At 38.4% G+C, this 22453-nt stretch overlaps 1 protein-coding gene across 6 annotated transcripts in view; it reads left to right on the top strand.

The window, feature by feature from the left end:
- Window positions 1-22453, top strand: part of UST (uronyl 2-sulfotransferase) — a 303044-nt gene that overhangs the window by 117694 nt on the left and 162897 nt on the right. For all 6 annotated transcript variants that reach the window (XM_025866300.2, XM_073894061.1, XM_073894064.1 and 3 more), the window contains exon 2: window positions 814-857. In XM_025866300.2, coding sequence (XP_025722085.1) covers window positions 814-857 — 44 coding nt within the window. The remainder of the gene's footprint in view (window positions 1-813; window positions 858-22453) is intronic.

Genomic DNA, 22453 nt, shown 5'->3' on the forward strand with positions numbered 1-22453 from the left:
GAAAAAACAGTCTTCTGTCTTTTCTGCAGTTTAACAGGGTGTGACCCTGAGCAAATTACTGGATTTCTCTAGGCTTCTGTTCCCTTCTCTGTAAGTGAGGATAATTATAACCCACCTCGGATATTTGAGTTAAGTGAAAACCTGGAAAGTGCTGAGCAGAGTACCTGCTACATAAAAGGAACTCAGTGACCTTTAGTTTCCATCCTGACCCCTCTGAGTCTTTATTTCATCAGGCAACAATAATCATGCACTCTGAAAATACACAAGCCAGTAAGTGGCTATTCATAAAGACAGATCAAGCTTCCAACACAAGCAAGACTGGAAAGACCAAGGGAAATCAACAGTCAAGACAAAGTAAGAATAGTGCAGTGGTTCTCAAAGTATGGTTCCAGGACCTGCAGCATCAGCATCACTTGGGAGCTTGTGAGATGCAAATTCTCAGAGACACTGTGGACCCAGGCAATCTATGTTTCCACAGGCTCTACAGGTAATTCTGATGCACACTGAGGTTTGAGAACCACTGGTCTAAAGTAAGCTCAACAGATACTGGGTGGGGGATAGTGGTGCGTATTTCAGCGTGTGTATGTGTGCACACACACCAACATATGTAATGTTTGTAACTGCTGAAACTATAATCGAGTATGGTGATATCAACAAAATCCCAGCAAACTGGCAATTAATTACCCATTTTTCTTTGGTACAGTTGTCTAAATAGAGATTATACCTAGGATGCTTGTTTTCAATGACTTTGCACTAAAATCACTTTGGTTTTAAAAGTATTGATTCATCAACTTTCTTCTTTTTTTTCCCTAGGAAATTCCACTTACTTGGATGATCATGGACCACCTCCTAGTAAGGTAAGGTCTTTGCCTGTGGCATAAATCCCCCTTTTCTTTTCTCAGTCCCTACAGCCTCCAACAACCCCAACCAGAGCCCTCCTGGCCCTGAATTGTTGAGAGGAAAATAGTAGATGACAGATGTCAAGTTCATCTTTGACTTAGAGTGAGGAGAAAAACCTATAAACAGTTTTGGCCTGATTTTTAAGGGTCAGAGTATTCCAGTGACATACTAGTGTAGTTCTCCACCACTATTTACTCTCTTATGCTCAATGAACACCAAATGTCAATATACCACAAAACGAGAAGAATAAAGACAGTCTTGGACCACTTAAGATGATGACCTGCAAAGTAGAGTTTTAAGCACCCACTAACCTTAGATGCTGGAAATTTACCCCAAAGTCGGCTTTTGAGCTTGTGAGATTTGAAGAAGTACTCTACTATTTGTAAGACTATGAGCTTTGGAATAAAGTTATTTCTGGGTACATCACTGGTTCTGCCACTTTCAATGTATGATGTTGGACAAATTACTTAATACTACGAGCCTCAGTTTTTTGATGTGCAAAGTGGGATTAGCAGTACGACCCACAGGACATCTAAAAGGATCAAATGCACTGATATATGACATTCAGCACCTGGCGTGCAATAAGCATTAAATAAACAGTGGCTCATGTTAACTAGACTGGAGGGACATTTAAATTATTGATGAATGGTCCAGTAGTATTTATCACAGTTGTTTCACTACCACTTGGCCCACTGCATATATATTGGGTGCTTTTGATGCCATGGGCACTGGGCATACAAATAGGAAACAAAACAAGAGCAACAGAACAAAATAGCCCCTATCCTGGAGGAACAAAAGAATATGGAAGTTTGATACCATCCACGGATAAGAACCATGTCTAGCTCCACTTGGCATCCTCACATCCTTGCAGGAGCACATCGTGACTATTCATTAAATTTCACTGAATTGGACCATGGAATCCAGAGCTGGAATCTGAATTAGGTCTCCTGGCTCCCAGCCCAGGTTCCTTCCACTCGGCCAGTGTTCTCAAACTTGAGCTTGCATCAGGGTTTCCCGGAGACTCATTAAAACATGGATGGCTGGGCCCAGACCCCTGAGTGTCTGATTCTGTAGGTCTGGGGTAGAACCTGAGAACTTGAGTTTTTAACAAGCTCCCAAGTGATGCTGATGGTGCTGTCCTCGGGACCATGTTTGTGAACCATTGCTTTAAAGGCCATGAATCTAAAGAAAACAATGTCCCTGGACATTTTCTGTGTTGTTTTTGCTGCTGATAGCCTAGAGGGAGTGATATGGCTTATTATATAAAGGCTATTTATTAATGTAATGGTGACTCACTATTGTAACTGTTCTAACAGTGAAAACAAATTTTCTTTGGTCAGTAACCTGCCTGGAAGGGAAGATGAGTGGGGGTGAGGGAGAAGAATGGTGTGGATGACCTGCTAGGTTCCTGTACCACTAACTGTACTTCTCTCCCAAGTGGGGCCAAGTGAACCCTCCCTACCCTCTCTGCTCTGCAGGAAAAGGGGGTGAGGTTGGCTCTGTGGGACCCATCAGCTGTGTCTCTCAATGGCATGTTGGGATATTATTTGGTGTTTCGGGCTTGATAAACGGGGTTTTACCTAGTGAGGAGACCCAGGCCCACTTTATATAAATTTGCCTTCTTGAACTCAATCCTTGGTGACTGGCTTGGGACCACGTCCTTAATCTGCCTAGGGTCCTTGCTCTTGCTGAGTTGGCCATCCTGCCTGCCTCTTTACTAGTATCCATGGTGCCTGGGTTCTGTGTTTGCTGGACTTTCTCCCCTTCCCCCTGTGGAGATTGCCCTGGTTCTGCCTCCCTCTGCCCCTGTGATCTGGTCTTCACCCCTCCGTCTTCCCCTACCCCCAGCCAAAGCTCCCTGTGACATCCAGAAACAATCAGGTCATATCAGATCATTTTAGATCACTTTCAGACTGAATGCATTTTTATCACTTCTATTCCAAGTTCAAAACTGTCAACCAGCAGAATGAGACAGATTCTTTTAGTATAACTGTATTTTCATTATCTAGGAGTGGGGTAGCAAAAACACTCTTTTGACTTTCTAAGCAGTAGCCAAAATAAGAAGAATACAAAAATGAGTAAAAATAATGTTGGTATGTTAACATCTTTTCATCCATGCTTATTACTTCTGCCAGGGTGGAAATGAATCCCAGAAGTGATAAAGTCAGACTTCCAGATAAAGATCCCTTGAATGTCCCCTGAAGTGGGGTCTTGGTTAGTTCGGTGTATAGACCCCTGGGGTCTCCAGGGACATGGTGGCATCCAGAGAAGATGGACTCACACCTGTGTGGCCTCTAGAGTGAACCCCCAGCCTGGCACGGGAAAGCAAGACTAAGGGCAGACCCACCGTTTTCGTATTTGTTTAGCATTCAGAAATAACTTTCTGATGCCAAGATTCAAAGAGCTGTGATCTAGATAAAATAAGGTTTTTAAACCCTGAAAGTGTACTAAGGTTTACAGGCGAGTTCTCATTTTATTAAAAGTTCATTCCATGAGTTTTACATTCCACAAGTAATAGCCATTTAGGGAATGGGGTGTGTGCCACACAGCACATAGAGCCCAGGGCTTCCTTCTTGCCAATATTTTCATAAAAAAGAACCAACATGCCTCTAATTTTTTACTTGTTTTTAAAATCCACTTGAACCTCACAGCTCACCTTCATTTTTAATCTAAGTCATTTTTTTAAAGGCAGATGTTAATATTTTCTTTTGTGAACCACTTTTTACTACCACTTTGTGTGCGTGCAGAACGCATGGCTTAAGGTTAGAGCCCTGCTAAGAATGAACACGTAGATCTCTATTGAATGAATTAGAAAGATATTTTTGAGAACAAAAACAGGCGTGCAGCATCCAGGATCGTGCGATCACACTTCTTATAAAGTTGTGTGTATAGGATATGTGTGTACAGAGAAAAGCCTGGAAGGATAATAGTGTTTTCTCTGGATGATGAGATTCAAGAGATTTTTACTCATTTCTTTATACTTTTTTTTGTGTGTGTGTGTGTATTTTTTGAGTTCGTTAAAGTAATGCCCGCTCAACCTAAAGATCAGGGTGGGAGGGATGGAGGGGGGATGTCCTTATGCAAGAGAAGATTAGGGTTGGGCTGGAAAGCCCGTGGTGGTCGGGCCTCTGCAGTAGCATCTGCAGCTTCATGACACCCAAGAGCAGCCTGATCTCTGAAGGTTGAACCCCCAGCCTGGCACTGCTTCACTTCACTTAGACCGTGGATCCCCACGCTGCTTCACTTCACTTGGACTGTGGGTCCCCACGCAAGTAGCTGGAGACGGCAATGATAAATTCAGGTGGTAGCAAATATGATGTAGTAACTGTTTCGCATATGTTGGGTTCCCAAATCTGATAAATAAGGAGAGCTGGTCTAAGCAATTCAAGGAAAATAAAACCACTACCCATAGCTGATGTCTATCCTTTCCATTGGGGCAAGCACTCTGCTAAGCACTTTGCGTGCGAGTTTAGTCTCAGTAAAGCCCTGTGGAAGAGGGAGTCATTTTTTAAAATTGAAGTATAGTTGACATACAATATGATATCAGTTTCAGGTGTACAACCTAGTGATTGAAATTTGTATACATTATGCAATGCTCACCATGGTAAGTGTAGTTACCTTCTATCACCATGCAAAGTTATGCCAGTATTTTGACTTATATTCTCTATGCTGAACTTTACATACCCATGACTTATTTATTTTATAGTTGGAAGTTTATACCTCTTAATCCCCTTCACTGATTTCACCCCTTTCTCCACCCTCTCCCTCTGGCAACCACTAGTTTATTCTCTGTATTTAGTCTGTTTTTGTTTTGTTTGTTTAATTATTTGGAATTTAGGTTCTACATATAAGTGAAATTATATAGTATCTATCTTTGTCTGACTTATTTCACTTTCACTTAGCATAATACCCTCTACGTCCATCCATGTTGTCACACATGGCAAGATTTCATTCTTTTTTTATGGCTGAGTAATATTCCTGTGTGTGAATATACGTGTGTGTGTGTTTGTGTGTGTGTGTGTGTACACATATAGATCACATTTTCTTTACCTATATATCTATATATGGACACAGGTTGCTTCCATATCTTGGCTATTGTAAATAATGCTGCAGTGAACATAGGGGTGCATGTACCTTTTCAAATTAGTGTTTTTGTTTTCTTTAAGTAAATATCCAGAACTGGAATTGCTGGATCATATGATATTTCTATTTTTAATTTTTTGAGGACCCTACATACTGTTTTCTATAGTGGCTGCACCAATTTACATTCCCACCAACAATGCACAAGGGTTTCCTTATCTCCACATCCTCACCAACACTTGTTATTTCTTGTCTTTTTGGTACTAGTCATTCTGACAGGTGTGAGTGTTATCTTATTGTGGTTTTGATTTGTATTTCCCTGATGATTAGTGGTGTTGAGCATTTTTTCATGTGTCTGTTGGCCATCTGTATGTTTTCTTTGGAAAAATGTCTATTCAAGCCCTCTGTCTATTTTTAAATTGGATTCTTTATTTTTTGGTGTTGAGTTGTATGCATTCTTTATATGCTTTGGATATTTACCCCTTATTAGATATATCATTTGTGGATACTATCTTCTCTCATTCACTAAATTGTCTTTTTATTTTGTTGGGTTTTTGTTTTGGTTTTGGTTTTTGTTTTGCGGTGCGAAAGGTTTTTAGTTTGTTGTAGTGCCAATCAATTTTTGCTTTTGCTGCCCTTACCTGAAAAGACAGATCCAAAAAAAATATTGCTAATGCTGACACCCAAGAATCTACTGCCTGTGTCTTCTTTTAGGAGTCTTATGGTTTCAGGTCTTACCTTTAGGTCTTTAACCCAATTTGAGTTTGTTTTTGTGTATGGTGTCAGAAAGTGGTCTACTTTCATTCTTTTGCATGTAATTGTCCAGTTTTCCCAGCATCATGTATTGAAGAGATGTCTTTTCTCCAACGTGTATTCTTGTCTCCTGCGTTGTAGATTAATGGACCATATAATGGTGGGTTCATTTCTGGGCTCTTTACTCTGTTTCATTGATCTGTGTGTCTGTTTTTATGCCAGTACCATACTGTTTTGATTACTGTAGTTTTATAGGATAGTTTGAGATCCAGGAGAGTGATGCCTTCCCTTTGTTCTTCTTTCTCAAGATTGCTTTAGCTATGCAAGGTCTTTTGTGGTTCTGTATAAATTTTAGGATTATTTGTTCTAGTTCTGTGAAAAATGCTATTGGTATTTTGATAGAGATTGCTTTGGGTAGTGTGGACATTTTAACAATATTAATTCTTCTAATCCATGAGCATGGTATATTTTCCCTTCAATTACCTCATCTCCAATTTCAATCATCAATGTCTTATAACTTTCAGAGTGCAAGTCTTTCACCTTCTTGGTTAACTTTATTCCTTTGTATTTTACTTTTTTGATGTAATTGTAAATGGGATTGTTTTCTTAATTTCTCTTTCTGTTAGTTTATTCTTAGTATATAGAAACATAACAGCATTCCGTATAGTAATTTGTATCCTGTAACTTTACTGAATTTGTTTATTCGTTCTGGTAGCGTTTTGATGGGGTTTCAGAGCTTTCTATATATATTATCTTGTCATCTGAAAATAGTGAAACTATTAGTGAGACTTTCTCCTTACCAATTTGGATGCCTTTTATTTCTTTCCCTTGTCTGATTGCTGTGGCTAGGACTTCCAATACTGTGTTGAATAACATTGGATATAGCAGGCATCTTTGTCTTGTTCCTGATCTTAGAGGAAAAGCTTGTAGCTTTTCATTGTTGAATATGATATTAGTTGTGGATTTGTCATATATGCATTTTTTTGTGTTGTGGTGTGTTCCCTCTATACCCACTTTGTTGAGAGTTTTTATCATGAACAGATGTTGGATTTTGTCAAATGCTTTTTCTGCATCTATTGTGATGATCATAAGATTTTTATCCTTCATTTTGTTAATGTAGTGTATCACATGGATTGAGTTGCAGATATTGAACCATCCTTGCATCCTTGAAATAAATCCCACTTGATCATGGTGATCACCTGATCCTTTTAATTATTGCTGAATTTGGTTTGCTAATATTTTGTTGAGGAATTTTGCATCTATGTTCATCGGAGATATTCGTTTGTAATTTTTTCTTGTAGTGTCTTTGTCTGGTTTTGGTATCAGGGCAATGCTGTCCTATAGAATAAATTTGGAAGCATTCCTTCCTCTTCAGTTTTTTTGGAAAAGTTTGAGAAGGATAGGTATTAACCCCTCCTTAAATGTTTGATAGAATTTACTTGTGAAGCATCTGGTCTTGGACTTTTGTTTCATGGGAGTTTTTCAATTTCTGACTCAGTTCCATTATTAGTAACTAGTCTGTTCAGATTTTCAGTTTCTTTCTGATTCGGTCTTGGAAGGTTGTATTTTTTTAATTTTTATTTTATTTCATTTTATTTTACTTTATTTTTTATTTTATAATGTTATGTTAGTCACCATACAATACATCATTAGTTTTTGATGTAGTGATCCATGATTCATTGTTTTCGTATAACACCCAGTGCTCCATGCAGTACATGCCCTCCTTAATACCCATCACCGGGCTAACCCATCCCCCCACCCCCCTCCCCTCTAAAACTCTCAGTTTGTTTCTAAGAGTCCATAGTCTGTCATGGTTCATCTCTCCCTCTGATTTTCCCCCCTTCATTTTCCCCTTCCTTCCTCTAATGTCCTCCATGCTGTTCCTTATGTTCCACAAATAAGTGAAACCATAGGATAATTGACTTGCTCTGCTTGACTTATTTCACTTAGCATCATCTCCTCCAGTCCCATCTATGTTGATGCAAAAGTTGGGTATTCATCCTTTCTGATGGCTGAGTAAAATTCCATTGTATATATGGACCACATCTTCTTTATCCATTCATCTGTTGAAGGGCATCTCGGCTCTTTCCACAGTTTGGCTATTGTGGACATTGCTGCTATGAACATTGGGGTGCATATGGCCCTTCTTTTCACTACATCTGTGTCTTTGGGGTAAATACCCAGTAGTGCAATTGCTGGGTCATAGGGTAGCTCTATTTTTAATTTTTTGAGGAAACTCCACACTGTTTTCCAAAGTGGCTGTACCACCTTGCACTCCCACCAACAGTGTAAGAGGGTCCGCCTTTCTCCACAACCTCTCCAACATTTGTTGTTTCTTGCCTTGCCAATTTTTGCCATTCTAACTGGTGTAAGGTGGTATCTCAATGTGGTTTTGATTTTTTTTTAAAGATTTTATTTATTTATTTGAGAGAGAGAGAGCACGAGTCGGGGGTGGGGAGAGAGAGAAGCAGGCTCCCCGCTGAGCAGGGTGTGTGACGAAGGGCTGGATCCCAGGACCCTGGGATCATGACCTGAGCCAAAGGCAAACACTTATCCAACTGAGCCACCCAGGTGCCCCAGAAGATTGTATGTTTTAAGAATTTATCTGTTTCTTTGAGGCTGTGCAATTAGTTGGCCTATAATTTTTTATACTAGTCTCTTATAATCCTTTGTATTTCTCTGGTATTGATTCTTACTTGTTTTCGATTTCTGATTTTATTTATTTGAGTTCTCTTTTTTTTCTTGTTGAGTTTGGCAAAAGGTTTATTAATTTTGTTTATGTCTTCAAAGAACCAGCTCTTAGTTTATGATCTTTTCTATTGTTTTTTTAGTCTCTATTTTATTTCTTTCCACTCTGATCTTTATTATTTTCTTACTTCTACTTATTTGGGGCTCTGTTTGTTCTTCTTTTTCCGGTTCCTTTAGGGGTAAGTTTAGATTGTTCATTTGAGATTTTTCTTGTTTCTCAAGTTAGGCCTGTATTGCTATAAACTTCCCTTTTAGAACTGCTTTTGCTGTGTCCCAAAGATTTTGGAATGTTGTGTTTCCATTTTCATTTGTCTCAAGCTATTTTTTGATTTCTAAGAGAGGAAGTAATTTTTTAATCTTTATTTTACAGATGAGGGAACTAGTTCATAGAGAGGCTGAGTAGCTTGCCAAAGGTCTTGCACTACATATTGGACTTGGGATTCTAACCCAGGGTTCTGTAGCTCCAGGGTCTATTTTAACCTTTTCAAGATTACCTATTTAAGTAGAAATATAATAACTTTTTACCTTATTTCTGGAGTTTTACTCTTTCATATAGTTATCTGGTAGCTTAACTAGTACAATAGAGTTTTAACTCTCAGTATACCAGAAAAAAATAGTCATCACCATTTACTATCCAGGTCCAGTGGACCCTTTAAGCATTTTTTTATCAAACCAGCAAATTTTTAATTTCTACCTCATCTTTCCCCTTCTAGTCACTTTCATATACATACCTACCTTCAGCATTTGTCCATTTATAAACTGAATATATAACACATTTTGGTGTACAAATATCATAAAAGGTGAAAAGAACACTGTCCCACATTCATTTAGCAAAATGGGGTGGTCCAGGTTCTTGTTGCAAAATATTGTTTGACAAAGTCCTTCGTCTTGATGACTAACTGCATGAAAACACCATATATATAAATATATATAAATGTAATTAATTGATTTAAAAACATAATAAATTTTGTCCTTAGACATATATTGTTCCCTTATCAACTATTGAATTTGAGAGAATTAATCCAGGATGTCATCATCTGAAGGCTCAGAATCTGTGGTTTTCCCTTTCATGATCAATATCATCGTCAGCATTAGAGTCTCGAGTGCTGCTGTCTAACTCTAGCATTCATCTCTGGTTCCTCCAAGGCTTGTGAAACCTCTCCCTCTGTCAGTTTTCTTCTCCTTGTCATTAGAGGCAGGAACAAAAATTCCAAACTCTCCACTCTAATGAAAGTTAAAAGCAAACTACAAAGATGGTGTCTCCAGTCTTCTTTTATATCTTTTGGAAAGATGGTGCAATCCTTGGGCAACACAGTAAAATATAAAGAGCAATGCAGTAGTGATGATGTATTTCCCCAGTGGATTACTCTTCTAGGCCTACCCTGTTCAGGACAGTAGCCATTAGGCTCATGCAGCTATTGAAATTACATTAATTAAAATTTTTTTAAAAATTCAGTTTCTCACTTGCACTGACTACATATTAAATTCTTTGCAGCTCCCTGTGGCTAGTGGCTACTGTATTGGACAGCACAGAATAGAACATTCTGATAATCACTAAACAGCATTGTTGTTAAAGCCATTCCATCATTCTTCCATTTTTCTACCACTTTAGTCTTTTTAAAGCATATTTGGGAATAATTGATGCATAATTGGTAGGTAATTATTCTAGGATGATGAAAAAGCAAGTGTCTCAAGAGAGAGAAAAAAATAAAATCATTAAGATCCCATAGTGGATCTTAAAATTTTTAAAGAGGCCGTTAGACCTTATTATATGGTGATTATATTATATCTACTATTATAATTATGATTATATAATTGCAATAATATGGACCTATTTGACAGTAACTGCAAGGTAGAATGAGTTTTTTCTCTTTATTGAAAAATAAGATATATTTTCTTTGGAACATTCTAAAAAAGAATGAAGTCAGGAAGTATTAATACACAGGGGTGCCTAGGTGGTGGAGTCAGTTAAGCCTCTGACTCTTGCTTTTGGCTCAGATCATGTTCTCTGGCTCATGAGATCGAGCCCCACAATGGGCTCTGTGCTCAGCATGGAGCCTGCTTGTCCCTCTCCCTCTGCTCCTCCCCCTGCTCACTCTCTCTGTCTCTCTTAAATAAATAAATTAATAAGATGTTAAAAAAAATGTTAATACACACAAATAGTTAGAACTGTTCAAAAAAACCCCAAATCCTTAAAAACTAAAATTGGGTGCAGTGGATTCTGATGATACATACAGGGTTACGATATATTGTTGATGCCTGCATTTGTATATAAAAGTATTTTGATATATAAGATAATACTTACATACTATTTTTTCTATATAAAGTAATGTTCTAGGTAGTATTAGTATTCAAAATTCTATTTAAAAATGGATTCATTAGAAGAGGTTTTACAATTTATTATGCTGAGCAAGCAATCTTCAAATGAATGAGAAGTAGTGATGTTAATTGAAATGACATTTCTATAATACATAGTGGTGTCTGGCAGTGAACAATTGCTCAGTAAAGATTAGTCCTTTTTACCTCCCAAGGCACCCCAGAAGCTAATTTCCCTTTAGTATCAATAAATTTTTGAATGCCTACTTTATGCAAGAGATCGGGAAGATGCAAAATATAGTTGAAGATAATTTCTGCCATCTAATACTTACAATCTATTTGCATCTCGAGGTTTTAAAGAATCAAAAAGTATGGGAGCACACAGTTTTGTGATTGAGATATTCTTGAGTGTAAATGATCCTATACAGACAACCATTCATTCATCCAAGCATTTTTTATGCACTAAATTTGTGTTGGGCTCGGTGCTGAGGTGCAGAAGGCACAGAACCTGGCCTCAGGGAACTTAGAGTGAAGGACAAGCTAGCTTCTCATACAGGCCTGATCTGATACATTAAGTAGGTTGCTAAGTGCTGTGATAGAATGAGTGTAGGTGACTCAACCTGACCTCCGCAGGTGAGTCCTGAAGGTTGCATAGGATGACCTACACAGGTCAAAGAGTCTGGGACGGAGGGCTTGAGAAGAGGTAGGCCTCCCTACTGAGGTTTGAGGAGTGGTAGATGGAAGATGAAGATAGGAACTGCTTTGAGAAGCTTGGCTTTAATAGGAAAGAGAAAAAATTGATAGCCTAGGAGATGGTAACCATGGCAGCATAATTGTGTAGTAGAGAAACTGAATTGTGGGAAAGGAGTGACAAGTCATAGATTCAGTTCTGAATGGGGTTATGGTTTAAATTGTGTCCCCCTCCCCCCAAATGCTGAAGCCCTAACCACCAGAATCTGCGAATGCAGTCCTATGTGGTAGGTAATAGGCTCTTTGCTGATGTAGTAGTCAAGGTGAGGTCATACTGGATGAGGATGGGCCCTAAATCCAGTATGACCGATAACCCTATAAGAAGAGGGAAGTTTGGACACAGAGATGAGGACACACAGGGAGAATGGCCTGCGAGGATGGAAGCAGAGGTTGGAGTTATGTTGCCACAAGCCAAGGACACCAAGGATTGCTGGCAACCATAAGACTCTCTCTAGGAGAGAAGCATGGAACAGATTGTCCCTCTGAGTCCCCACTGCTGACACCTTGTTTTCAGACTTCTGAACTCTTGAACTGTGAGAGAATAAATTTCTCTTGTTTTAAGCCGCCCAGTTTGTGATACTTTGAAAAAGCCCTAGAAAGTAATTCAACTGGGTTGAACTTAATATCTTCAGTTACCAGGATAACATGAAGTGTTATGCCCTGTTAGGCATTGTTTGGTTTGATTTAATCAACATGGAAACCATCCTTAGAAGTCTATCATTAGGATAATTTCAGTGCATGTTTGTAGTTTTTTCAACATTCGACATTACTCAAATTTTTCACCAAAATTCCTTCTTCAGTTTTCTTTGTAATTCTTTTTTTCTCTTCATAATTCTCACATCTGCAGCTATTTTATTATTATCCAATATTATATCCAAGATAATATATATTATATACTATATATCCAATATATAATATATAATATTAATAATAATATATCCAATATAATCTGCATTATATATTATATAATATATAATATTATTATTATATTATATCCAATATAATTATCCAATAGTCTCTCCAGTTTCTTCTATTGGAAATATAATATATCTAATATATAATCTGTATCATATATTATATAATATATAATATTATATTATATCCAATATTCTCTCCAGTTTTTTCTATTGGAAATTCATTTCTACTGTTCAAATTGTGTTTTTAATATACAAAAATCATATTATGTTATATTTTTCTTTGGAAAGGACCTCAGTGAAAAATCCATGTAAGAGAAAGTTACTTGAAAAGGAAACTTCCTATTTTCACAGGACCAGGGGCTATGAGAGCAACAGAGAAAAACGGTAAAGAAGTCTGTGTCCTTTAAAAAATATGTTTCTATTTTTATAGGAGGCTTCTCTGCCTCCCTTTTTTTTTAAATTTTTTTATTGTTATGTTAATCACCATATATTACATCATTAGTTTTTGATGCAGTGTTCCATGATTCATTGTTTGTTCATAACAACCAGTGCTCCATGCAGAACGTGCCCTCCTCAATACCCATCACCAGGCTAACCCATCCCCCCACCCCCCTACCCTCTAGAACCCTCAGTTTGTTTTTCAGAGTCCATCATCTCTCATGGTTCGTCTCCCCCTCTGACATACTCCCCTTTTCTTCCTCTCCTGTTATCTTCTTCTTTTCCTTTTTTCTTAAAATATGTTGCGTTATTTGTTTCAGAAGTACAGATCTGTGATTCAACAGTCTTGCACAATTCACAGCGCTCACCGTAGCACATACCCTCCCCAATGTCTATCACCCAGCCACCCCATCCCTCCCACACCCCACCACTCCAGCAACCCTCAGTTTGTTCCTGAGATTAAGAATTCCTCATATCAGTGAGGTCATATGATACATGTCTTTCTCTGATTGACTTATTTCACTCAGCATAACACCCTCCAGTTCCATCCACGTCGTTGCAAATGGCAAGATCTCATTCCTTTTGATGGCTGCATAATATTCCATTGTGTATATATACCACATCTTCTTTATCCATTCATCTGTCGATGGGCATCTTGGCTCTTTCCACAGTTTGGCTATTGTGGACATTCTCTGCCTCCCTTTTAACAACCACTACTACTGAGTCCCTAAGAAAGACTTCATGTTGTTTGTTTTCCTATCAATAAATAAAGGAGATGTTCTAATGTTCTCTAGTAAAGAAACCATGGTTTACAGTCCTTCTTTGGAGCCTAAAGAGGAAAACCCACATAATCTAATAATCATAATAGGTAAGTGACTTCCTGGAGATACCGGAAGTACATTTACCTTCAGGTATCTTGGCCAAGAATCCATCAAGTTGGAGAAGGTTTCTGGATCAAAAATTCCTCCTTCCACTGAGGACAGGATTGTGTGAGTTTTATGTACACACACATTCTCCCTTGATCAAGATCAGTTTTTACTTGAAAGAGTGGTACTGAGATTTAAGAGGAAAAGTAATTTCTTGTTTTTATCCCTCAGAACCTATTTTTGAGCATATAGACATGGCCATCCACCTTGTTTTCCTGTTGTCTGTTAAGATCTGCAAGAAGCAAATAAATCTGTGGCACAGACTTGGTGTGTGCTTTGCCCACTTCCTCTAGCTGCTACCAGTCTGACAACATTTCCTGAAACCATTGCTGCTGCTGAGAGGGCCTTCTGGTTTTACAGCTCCATCTCATCCTGTTGGAAATAACCTCAGATCCACATAGTCTGATTTTCTTTGGGGGGAAAAAATGGCATTCTCAAGAAGTTTAGATCTTCTTATTTTTATCCAAGGCAGAAACAATGAAGTTTCTTTATAGTTATCTTTTAATTATGAAATAATCCAAAGACAAAAAATTAGTGAGACAAATAAGACGTACATCCAACCTACCCAATGTGTCCACCCCTGAGATTTAAAACATGTTACTCTTTTAATGTGCCAAATTCTTCGTTCTGACTTCCGTATTTGCTATTGGTGGCTAGGAGTCTGAGGAGCATGGATTTTGGAGTCAGACCTCAGTTCAAATCCTACTATATAACAAGTTACCTTGAATATACACTTCATCTCTTTGAGCTTCAGTTTTGTATTTGTAAAAGGGGATGGTTCCATCCACTTTGTAGAGTTGTGAGCTTAGAGAAGAAAGCACTTACTGTGCTAGACACAAGTAAGGACCCAGCAGTGGGTCTTTTGTACTGTAGGTATCGCTCATATACAGCCTTTCACAGATTCTGGGAACTCAGTTTGCTATCACTTAGAGTAAAACTTGCTCCCAGCCGCCCAACTGTATTTTCTTTGGATTTTTAGAAGCAATTAATTACATGTCAGGTGGCAGACCAGATACCGGTGGAAGAACTTTCAGGTTCTGTGGTTACCCTCTTTCTTCCTTGGGCTAGTTCGGAACAGTAAGTAAAGCCTTCCACGACATTTGGCATTTAGCTTTTCTTAAGCCTGTATTGTTCTCTATGTCCACACCTGACTTTACCCAAAGTCCTTTTTAAAAAACACTACAAAAGTGAAGTTGCTTTTCATTTTATGGATGAATCGACTGCACTGGGTAATAGGTTTGTGTTTAATGATTCATGATAAATATGTTAGGTTTAGAGAAAGAACTAGCAGAACAGAATGATGCTGGGAGTTAGGAATCAGTTTCACTCAGATGAACATGACCTTGAAGGAGTCCCTTCCACCCTTTCATTTTTTTTTTGATCATTGCAAATGATAGGAAAATTTATGACTCAAGTATTTTATTTTTAAATAACTCTAAAAGCATTTGAGTTCAGTGTGTACCCTAAAGAACTTTATACTTAGGTATTTTGTTTGAGATGGATAATTAATAGCTCAGAAGATTAAAAAAGAAGAAGAAGAAGAATCTGCCAAAGGGGAACAAATCAGCCTTACATAATAGGTATTGTTTCTTATCCTGAAGTCACCTGTATTCTTCCTTCACACTTCCGTTGAACTCATCACAGCCCTTAACCATTAGCCTGGAAGTCTTTGGCCCAGCCAATGGCCTCCTGAGATTTCAACTTTCCATGGAAATGTGTATCCAAGTTCAGAAACAGTACTTCTAAATTTATCAGTTTTTTGAGCATGTAATGTATTCACTCTTTCGCAAGAAGAACATAATGAATCCATTTCTTACTCAGCAATTGGTTAGTACTATTAAGCATATCTTCCACTTGTCTTTTCTTTTAATTAAAAAAATTCTGTGAAGCCACAGGTCTAAAAATATGTGATTTATATAATTGTTCTCTTAGCATCTTCCCCACCCCACTCCCCAAAGCCCCAGGGCCAGTTATTGCTGATAAGATGTTCTCCAAACCTTATCCAAACCCGCACCAGTCACAATCACAGACTTAATACGTTGTCAGGTTTGGGCTGCCTTTAACAAAAATAAAGCACTTTAAATGAAGCATGAAATTTTTAAATTGCAAATTGTTGTTGGAAAGCATATTTAATCAAGAAATTGCTTTAGTAAATTAAGAAAACTCATGCCACCATTTTTTTTGGCAGGGTAACCCTGCTGAGGGTTTTCAAAGTTGTAGTAACTTATAGCAGCTTCCAATATAGTTACCTAATTCTTTTTGTTTGTTTTATTTCTTCCTTGACCATCTGATCAGTTCTTTTTGTTTTAAAAATTATGCATGCTCCTATTTTGTTTTGATTTGGAAAGTACAGAAAATCATAGAGCAGCAGGAAGAAATAATCACGCATTATGCCACCACTCAGAGACAACCATAACAAAGCATTTTCCACAATCCTGCCCAATCTTTATGTATATTAAGAATATGAAGGCCTTATGTATCGTTTGCTGCAAATATTTTGCCAGTCCTTGTATGTACTTTTTATGCTTAATCAAAGTCATGCATATACATAACGCACAGAGTTTAAAGCATCAAATGGCTCTTTAGCTTGTGAAAAAGTGACCCCCTGACTACACCCTCCCTATTACTTTCTGTTGTTCAGAAACAATTGCTCTACACTCTTTCAACCAATCTTTAGGATCAGGTTTCATATCTCTGAATAACTGGCTTATGCTGCTTCTTGGTTTTACTCAGCTTTAGGCTTCATCTGTTGACATCCTTCTGTTGCAATGGCTGGATTTAGCACTTTCATGGCAGCCCACCGCCCCCCACCCTGCACCCCCTTTTTCAATCCCTCGCCTCCTAAACCAGGTGTGTGTTATTTGGGCTGCCCCAAGGTTCAGTGTCTTTACTGCTGACACCAGGTAAATGATAAGGGCAGTGGGGCCATATGATGTTTTCTTCCCCGTTCAGCCTTTTGTTTTCTTTGTAACAAGTAATTGTCTTGTTTCGTAAATTGATTTTCACACTTTTCCCTGACCTCCAAATTATCGTGGGACTTTTTCTCAGTGGTGTAAATCCCAGTGCCTCCAAACATGCTAGGGATGTATCGATGTCCAGTTGCTGAGGTCTCTCCAGGGCCTTCTCGTCAGCTCTGGTCTGGACCCCGCCTCCAGCTCAAATGTGTCTGGGGGTGCTCCCTTCTATGTTGGCGTCCACTTCCTGCACCCCATGTTGCAAGAGTTTCCTCCTGCTGCTGTAACCCATTACCACAAGCCTAGTGGCTGAAAACAACACAAATTTATTATCTTGTAGAAGTCTGAAATAGGTGTCCCTGGGCTAACATAAAGGAGTCAGCCAGGTTGTGTTCCTGCTGGAAGCTCTATGAGAGAATCCATTTCCTTGCCTTTTCCAGTTTCCAGAGGATTCCTACATTCTTTGCCTCGTGGCCCCTTTCTCCATCTTCAAAGCCAGCATTGTTGCATCTTCAAACTCTGACTCTGACTCTTCTCTCTTTCTCTTTCACTCATGAAGACCCCTCTGATTATGTTGTATGTACCTGAGTCGTCCAGGGTAATCTCCCCGTCTCAAGATCCCTTTTGCCATGTAGGGAAACACATTCACAGAATCTGGAGGTTAGGACTTGGGCATCCTGGTGGGGGTGGGGGGTGGGTATGCATTATTCTGCCTTTTCTACATATCTTTCTCTTTCCTTGATCTCCAGCAGTTTCTTGAGAAAAGGTGCATGGTATGGAAGTTATCTGAAATAATGAAGATGTCTATTCTAACTTTGACTAATAGTCTGACAGGATGTGAAATTCCAGATGGGAAATCTATCTATATTAATCAGGATAGGCTAGGGTGATATAAAATCTCCCACATTAGAGTTGTTGTCTTACTGATGTAAGATCCTCAGTGGATCCAGTGGCTCTTTTCTTTCAGAAGCTTGCTCCAGATCCTGTCTGGATCCATCTTGTGGCTTCACCATCTCAACACAGGACCTTTGTGTCACTGTGGCAGGGCAGAGAGGAGCTAGAGAGGTGACACATGTCACTTCTGTGAGCACCCAGTGGGCTAGAACTGGTCAGAAGGCCAAGTTCAACTGCAGGAGGCTGGGAAATGGAGCACTTGGGTGCTCTGAGCCTCACATGTCTCTGACACAAAAGAATTTGCCCCCAGAAAGTTGGTCTTTCTCCATTTCACTATAGCTTCTAGTATCTCTGCTGAGAAGACTAATTCTTGACCTTATATGTGAAAATCTAATCTGTCTCTATGGAAGCTTCTTATTCCTAATGTTTTAAAATTGTATAATTTTGTGTCTACTGTGTACCAGTTTTCAGGTCCTATCCTGGACACTCAGTGGACCTCTCAGTCTGGAAACTAAGATCTTATTCTGGGACATTTGCTTGACCTTCTTCCTTGATGATTTCTTCCTCTGCATTTTCTTTCTGTCTTTCTGGAACTCTTCATTTGGATGTTGAACCTCCAAATATAGTTGGCTGTCTTATCTTTGTTCCTCTTATTTTTCTTTTCTTTGACTTTTTGCTCTGCTATCTGGAAAAGTTTTTCAACTTTGTTTTCCAGCCTTTCTGTTGAGTTTCTTCCTCATTGTTTTCATATTTCTAATTTCCAAGAGGCTTTTGTTGTTACTACTGTTCTCTGAATGTTCTTTATTAGAGCACTCTTTGGTTCCAAATGGGGCCTTTTACATTTCTTACAAAAGGTTATTCCTAGTTACAGTGGTTTTTTTTTTTTTTTTTGGTTGCTATTCTGAATGGAATTTTTTCCACTGTTTTAAATTGATTGTTACAATCTTTAAAAATTATTGATTTTGTGCATTATATATACTTATGTTACTCAACTTATCTATTTTAATCCTTTTTCCTTAATTCAATCTTTTCCTTGATAGGGAATCACATAATTGAACAATATTAATTTCATCTCCTATCTAACTCTCTTTCAAGTTTAATAGCATTATCCAGAATAATATTAAGTAATGTAAAGTCCATCGTGGGGGAATGTGTATTAATTCTCATCATGTCACCCGCTTTTAGAACATGTACCTGGCACATAGTAACACTCAATAAATACTTGTCAAATGAATGCATGGCTATAGATAGCATCCTGTTTTGTTTGAAGTTTTAATGATAATGCTACAAGTGTCTTACACTAAGTGTAATTTTACTACTTAGTTTAAGATAGATAATCTTTATCATGCTAACAAAATATTGCTACTTTTCTGAAAGCATACAGTTATTTGAAAGAATCCTGTTTCCTTTGTGCCTTTTGACCTTGCACTTAGAAACATGGTTTGAAGTGGTTTAATTCGGTTTACTTTCAATTTTAAAACTAATGGGGGCAGACAGCTTGGGAAGTATAAACAGGTACTTTTTATCAATGTTCAATTTGTTTTAACATCTTTAGTGGTGATCCAGAGGAAGAAATGCTCACAAAGTCCCTGAGTTTGCAGGTGACCCTGATTTTTTCTTGCTTGCTTTCACCCTTTTTTGTGTGTGTGTGTGTGTGTGTGTGTGTGTGTGGAAAAGTAGTACTCAACCATAGGACTACCTACTAAGCCTGGTGTCTTTGTCACTCTCGCTTAGCAGCTCCCATCCAGTGTGATACTGCAGCCCAAAGAGGCTCTCAAAACACTGGACATCCTCCAGCAGAGGACATCACAGTGCCTACTGGAAGCTACAATTCATCCACACCTGAAAGATTATATGCAGTTTTAGTCAACAGATTCAAAAGAGGCATAATTGAGCTGGAGAACATCCAGAATATAACAACTTGCATGCTCTTGGCAGGTGGAAGAAAAGACAAAATTGATTATGATTCTTGCCAGGAAAGACATTGGCTCGGGAAAATGATCAAAGTGTACAAAACTAGAAGGAGTTGTGTTTGAGGAGAACACAAAACTGTTCACCAAGGCCTTAAACACATCTCTGGTCTGAAATAAATAAAAACGATGTCCTTCAAATCTTAAATAAGCTATATCAAAGACAAAATGAGGGATATTCTGCTTCTTATGGTGGATAATAAACAGCTGGACTTCATTTGCCCAAATGACAGGGGAGGCCAAAATTATAAATCATTCCCCATAAAAGTTTATATATGTTCATGGATGACAAATCCACAATGGATAAGGAAGAGAACAAGGTTGTTGGGAGGGACAGCCTAATGTTTCAGAGTTGATGTTCTTAAATCCAGTAAGATCATTCTTATTTTATATATAATAGAAAATGAATATTCTTTTTCCCAATAAGAATATTGTTAATCATTGACTCTTCTTTACAATTTAGTCATTATTGATGTGTATCTCCAAAGTTATTCGCTGAATTGCTGCTGTTCAGATTACCCATCTTAGAGGGCTCTGCCTGACTCCTGCACCTTCTGTGACTGCCCTAGCTTGAAGCTCAGTTGTGTGAGGACTTGAGAACAAGGAGTTTGAACATCCTGGGACAAGCCCAGGCTTCAGGTCTTACTGGTTCTTAGAGCTGACAAAAGCCAACTATGTTTCTTGAGTTTTGTTTATCTCGTTTATAAAATGAAAAATATTCATGACTTCCCTGTGTTCTTCACATTCTCATTTTTGTGAAAAGGAATTCAAGAAATGTTTGTAAAGTGGTTTTGGATCTGTAAGGCTATGTCGCTGATGGATAAAGATGGGGATGGCCCGTTTCCTGAACCCCTGAGTCCTCAGGGAGCTGCCTCTCTTTCCCAGTTCCTGGAGGTCACTCTGCAAATGAACCCCAGTGTGGATCTACAGGGTTCCTTTTGCCCCCGAAGCCCTGTGAAAGGCAGGCTCAGTGACATCCTGACAGTTCTCTTCCAGGTTCACACTCTCATCTTGATCTTGAACTTTTACTATCCCTGGAGGTAAGAAGATGCAGTATGGTTACTATCTCTTTCTAAGACCCGGAGCAGAGCAGAACCAGTGGGACTGTCCCAGTAGCCTTTCCCTGTGGCCATACCCAGACACCCTCTTGGCTTTTTTCCTCTCCAGTAAGGGGAAATTGGAAACCATTTACTATGACACTAGCTATTTGGGATCTAAGAGCAAAATGAGCAATGTGAAACAGGCCAACCACAGGAAGAGATTAAGAAAGGGCTCCAAGTGGAAAACAGCTTTAAAAACCTTGTACCATACCTTGAGAGCACTGTTTCTTGCACCATGGCTTAGTTTTGCCCTTGAATACAGACCTTAAGGACTCCTTTTCCTCCATAGAGGAGAAGGTCCCTTGAACTCCTGTTAAAGATCATTGGGTGCAAAGCTATAAAGCACTAAAAATGTTACTTAGGATCTTATAATACTCTCCCATAACTGTAGTTGGCACACATCATTATACTTTGAAATGTCATCTGTATGTATATATTTTTATCTCCTCAAGTATATTGTAATTCCTTAAGGATGTGGAACATGTTTTATACATCTTTTATAGCTTAATGGGTAGTACTAATTATATGTACCTGGATCTGGCGGTCAGAGGTACCCAAAACAAGCTTGTCATTCGTGTTAGTTCTATCCAGCATGATTCCACGATGCACTGCTAGTTCGGAGGTGGCCTGGAAAAAGGGGTGCTCCTTACCTGGACTTACTTTCTCCCCTGACTTTGATTCTTATGCCTTTCTTATTTTTCCTTCTTTTTTGAAACCAGATGCCCCCTTTACTTTGGCCAAAAAGAACATCCCACTGAATATGTGTGTCAGGGCTTTAAGATAGGCAGAGTGTAGTTTTATGATCTTGGGTCCCTTGATTCTGTGCTACAATTTTACTGCATCATGGATAGAAATATCAGACTAGGAAAAACATAAACCAATCTGGGCTTGTTGTTTGTTCACTTAACAGATAATATGAGGGTTATCCAGTAGATGTTTCTAAAATTTGCAAAATTTGTTGAACTACAAGATGGACACTGTGGAAGGACATCATTAGCATGATGGCCATCGGAGTGTGATAGATGAGTGCTCAGCTTCTAGAGCTTAGTGAGCCTGACTTGAAATTAAGGCCGACTCTTAACTAACTCTGTGATTTGCGGCAGATTTCTGAATGTGTGTTATCCTCAGTTTCCTTGTCTGTGAAATAGAGACGTAAGTCCCTACTTGATAGGCTTGTTGAGAGGATGGATTGAAAGAAATCGTTTAAAATGCTTAGCACCAGCCTGCTACAAATTTCATTATCTAAGTTACATGCCCTAATGTCACTAACTGATGAATTGTGTTTTACTGGGTCCTGATCTGAATTGCTAATATTTGTAGCTATAACAACTGTCCATTTGTAATATCTGCTGAGGCCTTTCAGGGTAGATGTTTTAAATAAATTTGATTGAAGATGTTTTGTGGCATTTGGTTCAAATCAGATTGATGTTTTAGCCAGGTTTTTTTCCCTAGCAAAAATGTGTTTTTGTTACTAAATGTTTTTAATAGGTAAACATATTTTTAATCAGTGATACAGTGAGATACCTTTTTAGATTAATGTTCTATCCAATCAAGAACATAAAGTACTGCTTGGTTATTGTTATGTACTCAAAAGCCAAGTAGTACATTAGTGAAGTATGCCAGAGAAAAACCATTTCATTTCAACATTCTGGACTTTCAGGGTATATTTTTTATCTTGGTGGATGAGAACGTCAACCATTGTTACAC

The sequence above is a fragment of the Callorhinus ursinus genome, unplaced genomic scaffold (genome assembly GCF_003265705.2).
Source record: "Callorhinus ursinus isolate GAN/ISIS: 27379988/994484 unplaced genomic scaffold, GSC_fseal_2.0 scaffold6, whole genome shotgun sequence".
NCBI classification, from domain to species: Eukaryota; Metazoa; Chordata; class Mammalia; order Carnivora; family Otariidae; genus Callorhinus; species Callorhinus ursinus.